This window comes from Nicotiana tomentosiformis, chromosome 2, assembly GCF_000390325.3.
Source record: "Nicotiana tomentosiformis chromosome 2, ASM39032v3, whole genome shotgun sequence".
In the NCBI taxonomy this organism is placed as follows: Eukaryota; Viridiplantae; Streptophyta; class Magnoliopsida; order Solanales; family Solanaceae; genus Nicotiana; species Nicotiana tomentosiformis.
Window position 1 is genome coordinate 69163156 of NC_090813.1, and position 14063 is coordinate 69177218.

Consider the following 14063-nt stretch of genomic DNA (forward strand, 5'->3'; position numbering starts at 1 on the left):
ATCGTATTGAGCATGTTAACGCGATCGAGAAGGATAAATGGTGGAGTAGCAAAATAGAGAGCATATTGGCATGGGTAGGATATGAACCTGGTAAAGGGCTCGGTAAGAATCTCCAGGGTATCGCCAAACCAATACAGCTAAAATGTCACGGCACGACCTTTGGACTGGGATATCAATACACTTGGCATGAGTATCAGAATTGGTCGCCACTATGGCGTGGTCCTTATTACCCTCTGGAGAAACCGATACCACATTTGAGCCAATCCTTCCATCAGGCTTATATGATGTGGGGATCCGAAGAAGATGAAGTGCTAGCTGGTTTAAGGAATCTATTCTTGGAAGATGAAGACATGGACTGCAGTGTAATAGTTGAGGAGGAGGAGGAAGAAAGCCTTGTCATCCATATAGTGGTGAATGGAGCTGTTCTCAGGAACTGGATTGCCACACCATCAAGGGCCTGTCGAGTTCCGAGGTAGCCTTGCTGCTAGTGTCATTTATTTTGAAAACAATTCTTATGAGCATTTTTAAAACATTTTTTAGTATTTTGTTTTGAAACATTTGTTTGAATCATTAAAAATCGCTTTTGTTTGACATCTTGATAATTATTAATGGTTTGCTATTTTATTATTATTACTATTCTCTACATTTTTCTCTCTACAACATTACTATTTCTTATCGTGATGAAGCAACAACTGTGACATGTAATGAGACAACACAACATAAGGATAGTGACTCGAAATAAATAGAAGAAGAGGATATAATACCTGAGGAAATTGCTAGAGAAGTTGAGGATTTTGAGAACAAGCCTAAGTCCAACCTGGACGAAACTGAGATAGTCAACTTGGAAGATTCCGAAATAGTCAAAGACACTTGCATAAGAATTCACCTGTCACCATCAGAGAAAGAAGAATACACCCGTTTCCTGAAAGAATATGAAGACATTTTTGCAAGGTCTTATGATGATATAACTGGTATGAGCACGTCCATAGTGGCTCATAAACTACCCACAAGCCAGATATGAGTCTAAAAATCAAAGAAGAAGTCACCAAGCAGATCAAAGCTAAGGTTCTCAGAGTGGTTGAATATCCAACTTGGTTGGCTAACATTGTGCCAGTTCCGAAGAAGGATGGGAAAGTCAGAGTATGCGTCGATTATCAGGACCTAAACAGAGCAAGTCCCAAAGGTGATTTCCTGTTATCCAACATACACATACTGATCGACAACTGCGCCAAGCATGAACTCCAATCCTTTGTGGATTGCTTCGCGGGATATCATCAGATCTGGATGGATAAAGAGGATGCCGAAAAGACAACTTTTATTACACTGTGGGGGTGTACTGCTATAAAATGATACCGTTTGGTCTGAAGAATGCTAGGGCCACTTATATGAGGGCCATGACAACTATTTTCCACGATATGATACACAAGGAGATAGAGGTATATGTGGATGACATCATCATCAAATCCAAGAAGAGTACAGATCACATAGCAGACTTGAGGAAATTCTTTGATCGGCTTCGGAGGTATAATTTGAAATTGAATCCCGCAAAATGTTCCTTCGGGGTCCCCATGGGAAAGTTGTTAGGACTCATCGTTAGCCGCCGAGGAATTGAGCTAGACCCATCAAAGGTTAAGGCTATCTAGGATTTGCCACCTCCAAAGAACAAGAAAGACGTGATGAGCTTCTTGGTACGTCTTAATTACATCAGCCGCTTCATAGCACAATCAACCGTGATCTGTGAGCCGATTTTCAAAATGTTAAAGAAGGATGCCGCAACTAGTTGGACTGAAAACTGCCAGAAAGCTTTTGACAGAATCAAAGAATATTTGTCCACACCGCCAGTCCTCGTCCCGCCAGAACCTGGTAGACCACTGCTACTCTATCTCTTTGTATTAGATGGGGCTTTCAGTTGTGTCTTGGGACAACACGATGAGACGGGAAGGAAAGAACATGCCATATACTATATGAGTAAAAAAGTTCACACCCTACGAAGCACGGTATTCTTTGCTGGAACGCACCTACTGTGCTTTGACCGGGATAGCCTAGAAACTGAGGCACTACTTCTGTGCCTATACCACATATCTCATATCAAGGATGGATCCTCTGAAGTACATCTTCCAGAAACCCATGCCTAAAGGGAAGCTAGCAAAATGGAAGACATTGTTGAGTGAATTCGACATCGTCTATGTGACTCAGAAGGTGGTTAAGGGACAAGCATTAACGGATCATCTTGCGGAAAATCCTGTAGGAGGAGAATACGAATCACTAAAAACATATTTTCCTGATGAAGAAGTATCATTCGTAGGAGAAGATATCGCCGAATCCTACGACAGATGGAGAATGTTTTTCGATGGAGCCGCAAACTTCAAAGGAGTGGGTATTGGAGCCGTTTTGGTGTCATAAATAGGTCAACATTATCCGGTATCCACGAAACTCAGATTTCTGTGCACCAATAATATGACAGAATATGAGGCTTGCATATTGGGGTTCAATTTGGCCGTTGACATGAATATCCAGGAATTATTGGTAATTGGTGATTCAGATCTTCTGGTACATCAGGTGCAGGGAGATCAGGCTACAAAGAATACCAAGATATTACCATATCTATATCATGTGCAACAGATGATGAAGAGGTTTACGAAGATAGAGTTTAGATATGTCCCGAGAATCCATAATGAGTTTGCAGACGCATTGGCCACTTTGTCCTCCAAGATACAGCATCCAGACAAGAATTTCATCGACCCCATTCTGGTAAGGATTCATAATCAGCCAGCTTACTATGCTCATGTTGAAGAAGAAGCAGACGGGAATCCATGGTTCCATGATATCAAGGAGTACTTGGCAAAAAAAGAGTACTCGGAGCATGCAAATCATACTAAAAAACAAACGCTCCGAAGATTGTCCAACCATTTCTTCCAAAGTGGAGGAATTTTGTACTGAAGGACTCCAGACCTAGTGTTATTACGGTGTGTTGACGCCAAAGAAGCTTCCAAACTGCTCGAAGAGATACGCTCTGGAACTTGCGGACCATACATGAATGGTTTCGTTTTAGCCAAGAAGATACTGAGGGCGGGTTATTTTTGGATGACTATGGAAACAGACTGCATCAGGTATGTCCAGAAATGTCATTAGTGCCAAATACACGCAGATATGATATGGGTGCCACCAAATGAACTCAATGCAACGAGTGCACCTTGGCCTTTTGCCGCTTGGGGAATGGACATCATTGGACCAATCGAGCCCGCCGCTTCAAACGGGCACATGTTCATTTTAGTGACCATAGAATACTTCATAAAATAGGTCGAAGCTGCATCCTACAATGTTGTAACCAAGAAAGTCATTGCAGATTTTGTTAGAGATCGTATTGTTTTCCGATTCGGGGTTCTAGAGTCCATCATCACCGACAACGCCACCAATCTCAATAGTGACCTAATGAAAGCTATGTGTGAGACCTTCAAAATCAAGCACAAGAATTCTACAGCATACAAGCCTCAAATAAATGGAGCCGTGGAGGCCGCAAACAAGAATATCAAGAAAACACTAAGGAAGATGGTAGACAACCATAAGCAATGACATGAGAAGTTACCATTTACCTTATTGGGGTACCGTACCACAGTCTGCACATCAACCGAGGCAATGATAAGTAGGGATTTTAGCCTATTAATTGCTCTCTTTTACTTGTGTTTTGGGCCAAAAATTCGTGAAGGTATTCCCGGAAACTAACTTAATATGCTTGCTTGTAGGGATTGTTCAAAATGATCCAAAGGAGCCATAATCAACTCATAAAGGAGTCAAAACTTGAACAAAAAACAAGACTGGGCCAAGAGGTGTGGACCGCCGACCGCGACAAAAAAGTGCAGCCACGAAAGTATCAACATGAACGCGGCCATTATTTCGCGGTCCGCGATATGAAGAATCGGAGAGATGGTTTTTTGGGCACAAACATGAACGCGAACCGTGACAAGAAGATGCGGCCGCGAAACTACCAGCACGACCGCGATGGGAATTCTGCGGACCGCATTTTCTAAGGTTCAGAGAGTGCATAATTTAAGAAAAAATGAGAAGGGCGGCCCGCGTCAAAGTTACGCGGCCACAAAAGTCTCTCACACGGTGGAAATTATGCGGTACGCAAAACAAGGTTCAACACAGGTCCAGATGTGAAGAAACGCGGACCACGATCAGAATTACGCGGTCGCGAAAGCAAGTGTGCAGCCGCGGTCAGGATTACGTGACCGCGAAACTTCCGCAGGGGTATTTTTGTCCGGAATTTCAGCTTAGTATAAATAGATCTTGTTGTCTATTTTAGGTTATGTTATGTTTTTGCTGAGTACGTGAGATGGCTAGATTTTCCTTTTTGGGAAATTTTGTATAAGATTTAGCTTATAACATTAGATTTTCATCTTTTAATTTAGTATTATGGATTATATCTTCTCTTTATCTTTGATTTTTGCTATTATTATGAGTAGCTAGACCCATAGCTAGGGTTGTGACTCAACCCTAGTGTGTGTATTTAATTGGTCTTGAATTTTAGGGCTTGAATGTTTATGAGTTAGTGATATTTAGCCTAGTTCTTGCAAGAATTATTGGTTGCAAACACTGATTCATGCCTTTATAATTTGGTCTCTTCTTGAGAAAGAGAGATTAAGTCTGGGAAAACTAGGCTAACAAGGAATTGGGGTGAACTCAAGAAATTGATAGCCCTAATTAAAGGGTTAAACCTAGAGATAGTAATACCCGACTTGAGCTAATATCACATGACTTGCATGAATACCCATTTGGACTTGAGAAAGCCAACTTGGGCAAAATCACTCAAACTATCGAGATGTATAGAGTGAGTACTTGGGTATGATAGCTATATTACGATCCCATATTAATCAAGTTTGCCCTAGATTCTTACTACCCGTTAGATGTCCACCTAGGCGAAATTCACTACCCTAGTCCTTTTAAACACTTGAAAACCAACATTAAAAATATTGTACTTAACTTTAATCTTAGCATACAATAGAAATAAAAAAAGAAGTAGAATCAACACCTTCATGTTTGGAAGTGCAATTAGGAACAAAACACGCCTCTAGACTTAGATATAAATCTAATTCCAAATGAATTAACTCCCTGTGGATTCGATCCTGACCTTGTTGGGTAAAACTGCATTGACCATCCTCGCTATTCAATAGTATGTAGGCTTGGACCCGATCAATTTTTGGCGCCGTTGCCGGGAAGTTAGATGGTCTTAGCTATATATCTAACTATTTGTGTGTTTTGTTTTTCTTTCCTTCCGTTTTTCTAATTTTTGTGTGTCAATTGCTTTTGGGTACCAAATGGCTCTTAACGAGGTCCTCAGACATATTCCTCAGGGGGAGGAGGTAGATGAAAATGAAGTGGATGAGGTTCATCTTGAACCTCAAGTACAAAGAAGAGGCCGCCCGCCTCATGACAACGTTCCAAACCCTCCCCCACCTCCTCCAAGGGCAACACACTGAGGTTGCCCAATGAAGGCTACGCTAGTGCAATTGTCCCACCCCGAATTCGGGCGGACAATTTTCAAATAACCAATGTCATACTTACTCTATTGGAACAAAAGGGTTTTTTCACCGAAGCTCCACATCAGAACGCATATAAGTATCTCAAAGGTTTTGTAGACATATGTTGTTTGAGCAAGCAGATGAATGTATCTGAAAACACTTTGAGGTTAAGGCTTTTCCCTTTCTCACTTACAGGGAAGGCTTTAGATTGGCTTGAGAGGCTACCCAACCATTCCATCTCCACTTGGGATGAGTTTGCCGAGAAGTTCATAGCGAAGTTCTTTTCTCCGGGAGATATGGAAACATTGAGAGACAAAATCCTTTCTTTTAAATAAGAGCCAATTGAACTATTACATGAGATTTGGGAACGGTACCGGACAATGGTCAAAGAGTACCCCAACAATGATATGACTGAAGCAGTGATCCAGCAAACCTTTTATAGGGGTATCAACACAACCAACCAGTGTATGGTGAATCAGCTCGCAGGGGATAACTTCATGAACACGCCATATTTAGAAGTGTGTGAAATATTAGATGAGATGGCGGACACCTCTTCAGCTTGGCAAAGTCAGTCCAATGTTCCTCAGAGTGACCCTAATGTTATCCACCTTCACAAGGAACTCCATGATCACGGACAAGCCATAACAGAGCTGACAACTACCATGAATCAGTTAGCCAAGGCACAACTTCAGCAGGTTCCGGGGAAAAGGCAAGTAAATGCCATGGAAGGAGTGAATGTAATGGCTAACAAGATGAGACAAAGAGGTCAACAAGTTCAACACAATCAGGATCAATTTGAGCAAAGTGGTAGTGGGTACAACCAAGATAACTCTTATGATGATCAAAGTGAAGAGGTTCAATATGTGAACAATAACCAAAGTCAACGGAGCAATGTTCCAAATCAACAACGGTGGAGATCACAGGGAACCAATCAAAATTGGGGCAACCAAGGCCAAAGGAATTGGAATAATGGCAACAATAACAATCCGAACAATTGGGGGAACAACAATCAAAATTGGGGGAATCAAAGAAATAACCAAGGCAATTGGGGTGGCAACAATAATAGTAATTGGGGAGGCAATAGAAACCAAGGGGGTTGGAACTACCATAATCAAGGGAACCGGGGGTCGGGCCCTCAAAGTCCCCCGATGTATCAACAACCCGCCTCCATATCCGTCACAAGGGCAAAGTTCTTCCAACAGTGAGATGAGACAGATAGAAAGTATGTTCAAGCAAATAATGGAAAGAAACTTCGACTCTAACGCCCAAATAGCCTCCCACAATACTTCTATCCGCAACTTGGAAATACAAATGGGTCAAATTTCTCAAGCATTGAATACTCACCCTAAGGGGGAACTACCAAGTGATACAGTAGTAAACCCAAAGGATGGGAACAATACAGGCTATGTTATGGTGGTGACCACAAGAAGCGGTAGAGGTGGAGATGCATATACCTCCAATCCAAGAAAGATTGTGAATGATGATTTGGTTGTGCAAGAAGATGATGAAATCCAAGCCAATGATGAGAATGTGAATGATGAAGTAAGTATAGACATTGATGACACTGTGGAGGAGACACAAAATGATGTGAACCCGTGATAGACATACCGGAAATGGTAGTGTACAAATCCAAGGCACCTTTGCCAAGGCCTCCTCCACCATATCCTCAAAGACTCGCAAAGCAAAACAACGAGAACCAATTCAAGAAATTCATTGATATGATGAAAAGTTTGTCCATAAATGTACCTTTGGTTGAAGCTCTAGAACAAATGCCGGGATATGCCAAGTTCATGAAGGACTTGGTAACAAAGAAGAGGTCAATGAACTGTGAGAAGATCATTTTGGTTGTGCAAGAAGATCATTTTGTGAATGATGATTTGGTTGTGCAAGAAGATGATGAAATCCAAGCCAATGATGAGAATGTGAATGATGAAGTAAGGATAGACATTGATGACACCGTGGAGGAGACACAAAATGATGTGAACCCGTGATAGACATACCGGAAATGGTAGTGCACAAATCCAAGGCACCTTTGCCAAGGCCTCCTCCACCATATCCTCAAAGACTCGCAAAGCAAAACAACGAGAACCAATTCAAGAAATTCATTGATATGATGAAAAGTTTGTCCATAAATGTACCTTTGGTTGAAGCTCTAGAACAAATGTCGGGATATGCCAAGTTCATGAAGGACTTGGTAACAAAGAAGAGGTTATAATTCCATGCACTATCGGTAGTGAACTGTGAGAAGATCAAAATGATACATCAAGTGAGTGCCATTGTGCATTCCATGGATACAAAGCTAGAAGATCCCGGTGCCTTTATAATTCCATGCACTATCGGTAGTGCCAAGTTTGCCAAAGCCTTGTGCGATTTGGGAGCGAGCGTTAATTTGATGCCATATTCTGTGTTCAAGATATTGGGGATTGGGCAACCAAAACCTACTTCCATGAGGTTGCAAATGACGAACCGGACAATGAAGTGGCCGCTGGGGATTATTCATGATGTTGTAGTTCGGGTCGACAAGTTCATTGTTCCCGCAGATTTTGTGATTCTCGACTGCGAAATTGACTATGAGGTGCCAATAATATTGGGGAGACCTTTCCTAGCAACAAGGAAGGCATTGGTTGATGTGGAAGCTGGGGAGCTCACCTTCCGGGTGGGTGATGAAAAAGTTGTGTTCTACGTGTGCAAGTCAATGAGGCAACCTAATAGCAACGGAGTATGCTCTTTTGTGGATATTGTGATAGAGGTGATTGTTGATGACACAAGTGTTATGATCAATGTGGAAGACCCTCTGGAAGCTGTGTTGTTAAATCATGAGGATGATGAGAAGGCTGACTTGATAGAATATGCAAATGCTTTGCAAGGAATGGGATCCTTCACATATGGACCCCGTAAACTTTCCTTGGACCTTGAGAACCGGAAGACTCCGCCAACAAAGCCCTCAATCAAGGAGCCACCAACATTGGAGTTGAAGCCCTTGCCTTCACACCTCAGGTATGATTTCTTAGGCCCCTGTTCCACATTACCTGTTATTCTTTTTTCGTGCTTAACTAACATGCAGGTAGATTCTACCCTTGCGGTGCTTGAAACAATAAAGAAGGCAATAGAATGGACATTGGCGGATATTCGGGGTATAAGCCCCGCCTTCTGTATGTACAAAATCATATTGGAGGAAGATGCCAAACCCTCCTTGGAACATCAAAGGAGATTGAACGAGACCATGCAAGAGGTAGTCAAGAAAGAACTCATCAAGTGGCTAGATGCAGGGGTTGTGTACCCCATATCTGATAGTTCATGGACTTTGCCGGTACAATGTGTCCCAAAGAAGGGGGCATGACTATGATCACAAATGATAGAAATTAATTGATCCCTACAAAAACTGTCACCAGTTGGAAGGTATGCATGGATTATAGAAAGCTGAACAAAGTGACCCGCAAAGACCATTTTCTATTGCCATTTCTTGGCCAAATGTTGGATAGACTTGTCGGGCGTGCTTATTATTGCTTTTTGGGTGGGTACTCCAGGTACAACTAGATTCTCATTGCACACGAAGACCAAGAGAAAACCACCTTCACTTGTCCGTGTGGCACATTTGCATTCTCACGGATGCCGTTTGATTTGTGTAATGCACCGGTTACCTTTCAGCGGTGTATGATGGAAATATTTACGGATATGGGGGAGGACTCCCTTGAGGTATTCATGGATGATTTCAGTGTTGTGGGGGATTTCTTTGAAGAATGTTTGGATAATCTTGATAAAGTGTTGGCCCGATGTGAGGAGACCAACTTAGTGCTTAATTGGGAGAAGTGCCACTTTATGGTCGATGAGGGTATTGTCCTTTGCCATAAGATCTCCAAGAACGGTATTGAAGTGGACAAAGCAAAAATTGAAGTGATATCAAAACTCCCTCCTCTGACTTACGTCAAGGGAGTGAGGAGCTTTCTTGGTCACGCAGGGTTTTACCGAAGGTTCATCAAGGATTTCTCAAAAGTGGTGAACCCCTTGTGCAAGTTGTTGGAAAAAGATGCCAAGTTTGTGTTCAATGATAATTATATGAAAGCTTTTGAGTTACTCAAGTATAGGTTGACTACCACTCCTATCATTACCGCACCCAATTGGAGCTTACCATTTGAGCTCATGTGCGATGCTAACGGCGTTGCGGTAGGAGTGGTATTGGGGAAAAGAATTAATTATCCGGTCTATTATGCAAGAAAAACAATGAACGATGCCCAAGTCAACTATATGGTGACCGAGAAAGAGCTATTAGCCATTGTCTTCACCATGGAAAATTTCGCCCGTACCTCAATGGGTACCAAAGTGATTGTGCACATTGATCACGTGGCACTTCGTTATTTGATGAGTAAAAAAGACTCTAAGGCTAGGTTGACGAGATGGGTTCTTCTTCTACAAGAGTTTGGCCTTGAAATCATAGACCGAAAAGGGAGTGAAAATCAAGTGGCGGACCATTTGTCCCACTTGGAAGAGGAGGGACGGCCACATGATGGCCTCGATATTAATGATTCATTTCCGGATGAACAACTCCTCTCTGTGTCTGTGACTGGGATACCTTGGTTCGCTAATGTGGCTAACTTACTAGTGACCGGCATTGTCCCGAATGAGCTCTCTTCAAACCAAAGGAAGAAGCTCAAATAGGACTGCTTGGATTATTATTGGGACGAGCCATATCTTTTCAAAATTTGCAATGATGGTGTTATCCGGAGATGTGTTCCGGAAGAAGAGCAATTGAGTATTCTTGAAGCTTGCCATTCCTCGCCCTATGGTGGTCACCATGGTGGGGCGAGAACTACTACAAAGGTCTAAACTGTGGATTCTATTGGCCTACCTTGTACAAAGACGCTAGCGAGCTTGTTAGGCATTGTGATGAGTGCCAAAGAGCTGGTGGAATTTCCAAGAAGAATGAAATGCCCCTCACCACTATTCTTGAGATTGATATTTTTGATGTGTGGGGCATCGACTTTATGGAGCCATTTGTGAGTTCATGTGGAAACACTTATATTCTGGTTGATGTTGAATATGTTTCCAAATGGTTTGAAGTTGTGTCTTTGCCCAACAATGAGGCACAGAGTATGGTGGCTTTCTTAAAGAAAAATATCTTCACAAGGTTCAGCACCCCAAGGGCTATCATTAGTGATGGGGGTTCTCATTTTTGCAACAAAGCCTTCGACACTTTACTTTCTAAGTATGGTGTCAATCATAAGGTATCAACTCCTTATCACCCATAGGCTAGTGGACAAGTTGAGGTTTCCAACAGGGATATCAAGAGCATATTATCCAAGACTGTCAATGTAAACCAGACTGATTGGTCAAGGAAACTTGACGATGCTTTATGGGCCTATCGTACATCTTACAAGACTCCAATTGGTATGTCTCCGGACTGGTTGGTATTTGGGAAAGCATTCCATCTTCCAGTTGAATTAGAGCACAAGGCCATGTGGGCGCTGAAGAAGTTGAACCTTGAATGGGATGTAGCTGCCAATCTCCGGGTAGAGCAACTAAATGAACTCGATGAGTTCTAGTTCCATGCTTATTCCAGCTCGTCCTTGTATAAGGACAAGATGAAGTACTTACATGACAAATATATCTTGAACAAAGAATTCAAGGAGGATGACTTGGTTCTTCTATTCAACTCTCGGTTACGGATGTTTCCGGGAAATCTCAAGTCAAAGTGGAGTGGCCATTTTGAAGTGGTGCATGTAACTCCGTTTGGTGCTTTCGATTTGAAAAACAAAAATGGTGAAATCTTTAGAGTCAATGGGCACCGAGTGAAGCATTACCTTGGCAAGATTGATGATAGCCACATAGTGGCCTTGATCCATTTCAAATGATGATGGTAACATGCGTCGTGCCGCGACGTTAAATCAGGCACTTCTTGGAAGGCAACCCATATGTTTTTCTTTCTTTCGATTTTCTTCTTAGATTAGGCATTGTTTTAGATTAACTGGTTGTGAAGTGTATCTAGGAACTGGTTGTGCAGTGCAGGATTTTGACAGGGAAATATTTAACTAAGTGTTGGAAGTTCGCTGACCATGCCCAAAATTTCGCGCAGCTACATCAAAGCTGTTTGTCTTATCCAGTGCATTAGCAACACAGTCAGCCCCAACACAGCTTCAGGTAGCTCCATCAGTGGAGGATTCATTGAGGAGATTCTGGACAACCAGAAGAAGCTCCTGGACAACCAAAAGAAGATCCTGGAGACTTTGGATACTCATGGCAAGGTGATCAAGGATCTGGGCAAGCAGGTAAAGAAGATGAGAAAGACTCAGGCCTCAAAGGAGTTAGTGGAGAAGCTGAAGAAGGAGGTAGAGAAGTTTACTTCTACTGGAGATATCCCACTTGGCTTGCTTATAGAGGAGACTTCCCCAACAACACATATAGCAGAGCATGAGGCAGACATAGCTCCAGTTAGAGGATTTGTGGTCCCTCAGATAGAGGATTTGGAGATCCAGTTAGAGGACCCGAAGGGAGCTGATGATCCTATGCAGTCCGAGGACCCCACTCATGTGCCTGACCCCATGCAGACAGAGACCACATCAGGAGTTTTCTTTACTCTCTAACCCTTCCCTGATCTTATTTTGATATTAGCATTAAGGACAATGCTATATTTTATTTGGGGGGTGGTCCATTTTGATTTGGTTATGATTTGATGACATTGGTATGTAATAATTATGATACTATTTTTCACTTTCATTATTTTTTACTTTTGGTATGTATATAACTTTACCATTCAATGTATATATTCATCTCCATTTTGTATATATTCATTTCACTCCATTATTGTACATATTCATTTTACTTTTCGTAGTTTACTTCATAACTTCTTTCGTATTTTTCCTTAATAGCTTAGCCTTTTATTTCCTTTAGTAGCTTATTTTTGAGTTTTTAGCTTCTTTTTACATTCTGCGTGATCAATAAGCCATTGGTTTTCTTAATTCCACGGTTCTTTCTAAAGGTGGATGTTGTGTAAACCGGGTGGCTCTTCCGATCGATGGATGGCGTGACAACCTTCTTAAAGGATCGAATCCGTTTTATTTTTGTTTTGGTGTATATAGTAGTAGTAATGAATAAAAGTGTCTCAAGAAGGCTTCACTTGGTACTAATATATTTACCTTCTACCTCATGGTTAGAGACAAGTTGATTGGCAAAGATTGGCTCTAGTTGTGACCTTTAGACTCTTGTGTTGGCTAAAACAATCATCGAGTGATTTTCTTGAGCCATTTGTTATTTTCAATCTTAGCTAGGGTTGTTGTGAGCCCTCAACTCTAGTCTTTTTAATAATCCAGCGGCTTGAGAGGTGAGAAATTGAATTGCAAGTCCAAGTCCCGTACCAATAAGTCTAGAACTTGTCCTAAATATTTGTCTAGGCGAAATTCTAAGTGTAGCTCGACTTGAGAAATGATTGTAGGCTCTCCTTGGTCCAAGTTGAACTTTAAAAGCTTCGGTAGCCTACAAATATGATCTCCCTAGTCAACTCCTTTGAGCCTAAGCATTTTTCATTCAATAGCCATATTACAAGCCTTTATCCGTTTTATAATGACCTTCTCTTGGCACCCAATCTTTCCTTAGCATTCATGATGAACAATTGGCAAAAGCATAAGTTTGGGGGAGAGATGAGTAATTTGAAAGTGATAAAAAGTTCAAAGAAGAAATATAATTGTTGAAAAGGAAAGGCAAAGAAAAGGAAGAAAATCCAAAAAGAAATACGTCAAAAAGAAAGAGAAGGTTAAAAGGATTCAAAGAACATAATGATAAAAGGCAAGGAATGACGAGAAAAGGAGAAAAAAGATTGTCATGAGTAAGAAAGAGTGACGGTTTGTCTCTCTAGTTCCCCTAAGGAAGAAGAAAAATGACTCAAAGAGTCAAGAAAGTATGAGCCGAAATGAGAAAATGGAGTGCTTAAGGAAAGATGAAACCATCATAGTTCATTATGTCCTACCTTAATCCAAAAGCCTTCATTACATCCCTGCTATAGCCCTATATGATTTCAAGTTGAGTGAGCTTACATTAGTGGTGATTTACATAAGGGTCAAGCTTATGGTACTTAGAGCCGGACTTGTGGCATTCTTTTGAGAGTGATGAGCGCACTTCTTCACAATCCTTGTTTTGAGGGTTACATTCTAAAAAGCGAGATTTGCTAATGGAGAGTAGAGGAGGAGGAGTTTGGGATACACAATGACCTACGTAAGAGAGCAAGCTTCCTTGATGAATTGAGTCAACTCTTGATGCTCTAGAGTCACATTAGAACTATGGAACTCAAATGGGCATAACATGACGTTGTTGATAATTCATTTGTGTTGAGGGTAATTGTTAGTCCCAATTGATGCTTGATGAAGTCACCTTAGGCCAGCTGAAATATCATTTTTTTCTTGTGGAGGTGGGAATTACCTTATTTGCTTGAGGACAAGCAAAAGCTTAAGTTTGGGGGAGTTGATAAGTAGGGATTTTAGCCTATTAATTTCTCTCTTTTACTTGTGTTTTGGGCCAAAAATGTGTGAAGGTGTTCCCGGAAACTAACTTAAT

At 41.5% G+C, this 14063-nt stretch overlaps 2 protein-coding genes across 2 annotated transcripts; both read left to right on the forward strand.

Annotated features, from left to right (window-relative positions):
- Positions 1 to 5902: 5902 nt before the first annotated feature.
- LOC138904993 (uncharacterized) lies at positions 5903 to 6727 on the forward strand. The gene has a single exon (XM_070193494.1). It carries the CDS (start codon positions 5903 to 5905, stop codon positions 6725 to 6727), a length of 825 nt encoding a protein of 274 aa, XP_070049595.1.
- Positions 6728 to 10447: 3720 nt separating this feature from the next.
- LOC138904994 (uncharacterized) lies at positions 10448 to 11062 on the forward strand. Its single transcript, XM_070193495.1, has 2 exons — positions 10448 to 10615; positions 10769 to 11062. The coding sequence occupies exons 1-2, from the start codon at positions 10448 to 10450 to the stop codon at positions 11060 to 11062; spliced, it is 462 nt and encodes a 153-aa protein (XP_070049596.1).
- The last annotated feature ends 3001 nt before the right edge of the window (positions 11063 to 14063 follow it).

Bases quoted from the DNA above. Each gene is read 5' to 3' on its own strand.
- LOC138904993 (XM_070193494.1), top strand. From the start codon at position 5,903: ATGGTCAAAGAGTACCCCAACAATGATATGACTGAAGCAGTGATCCAG.
- LOC138904994 (XM_070193495.1), top strand. From the start codon at position 10,448: ATGCCCCTCACCACTATTCTTGAGATTGATATTTTTGATGTGTGGGGC. The intron at 10,616-10,768 runs GTGGCTTTCTTA...TATCACCCATAG, and splicing joins ACAATGAGGCACAGAGTATG to GCTAGTGGACAAGTTGAGGT.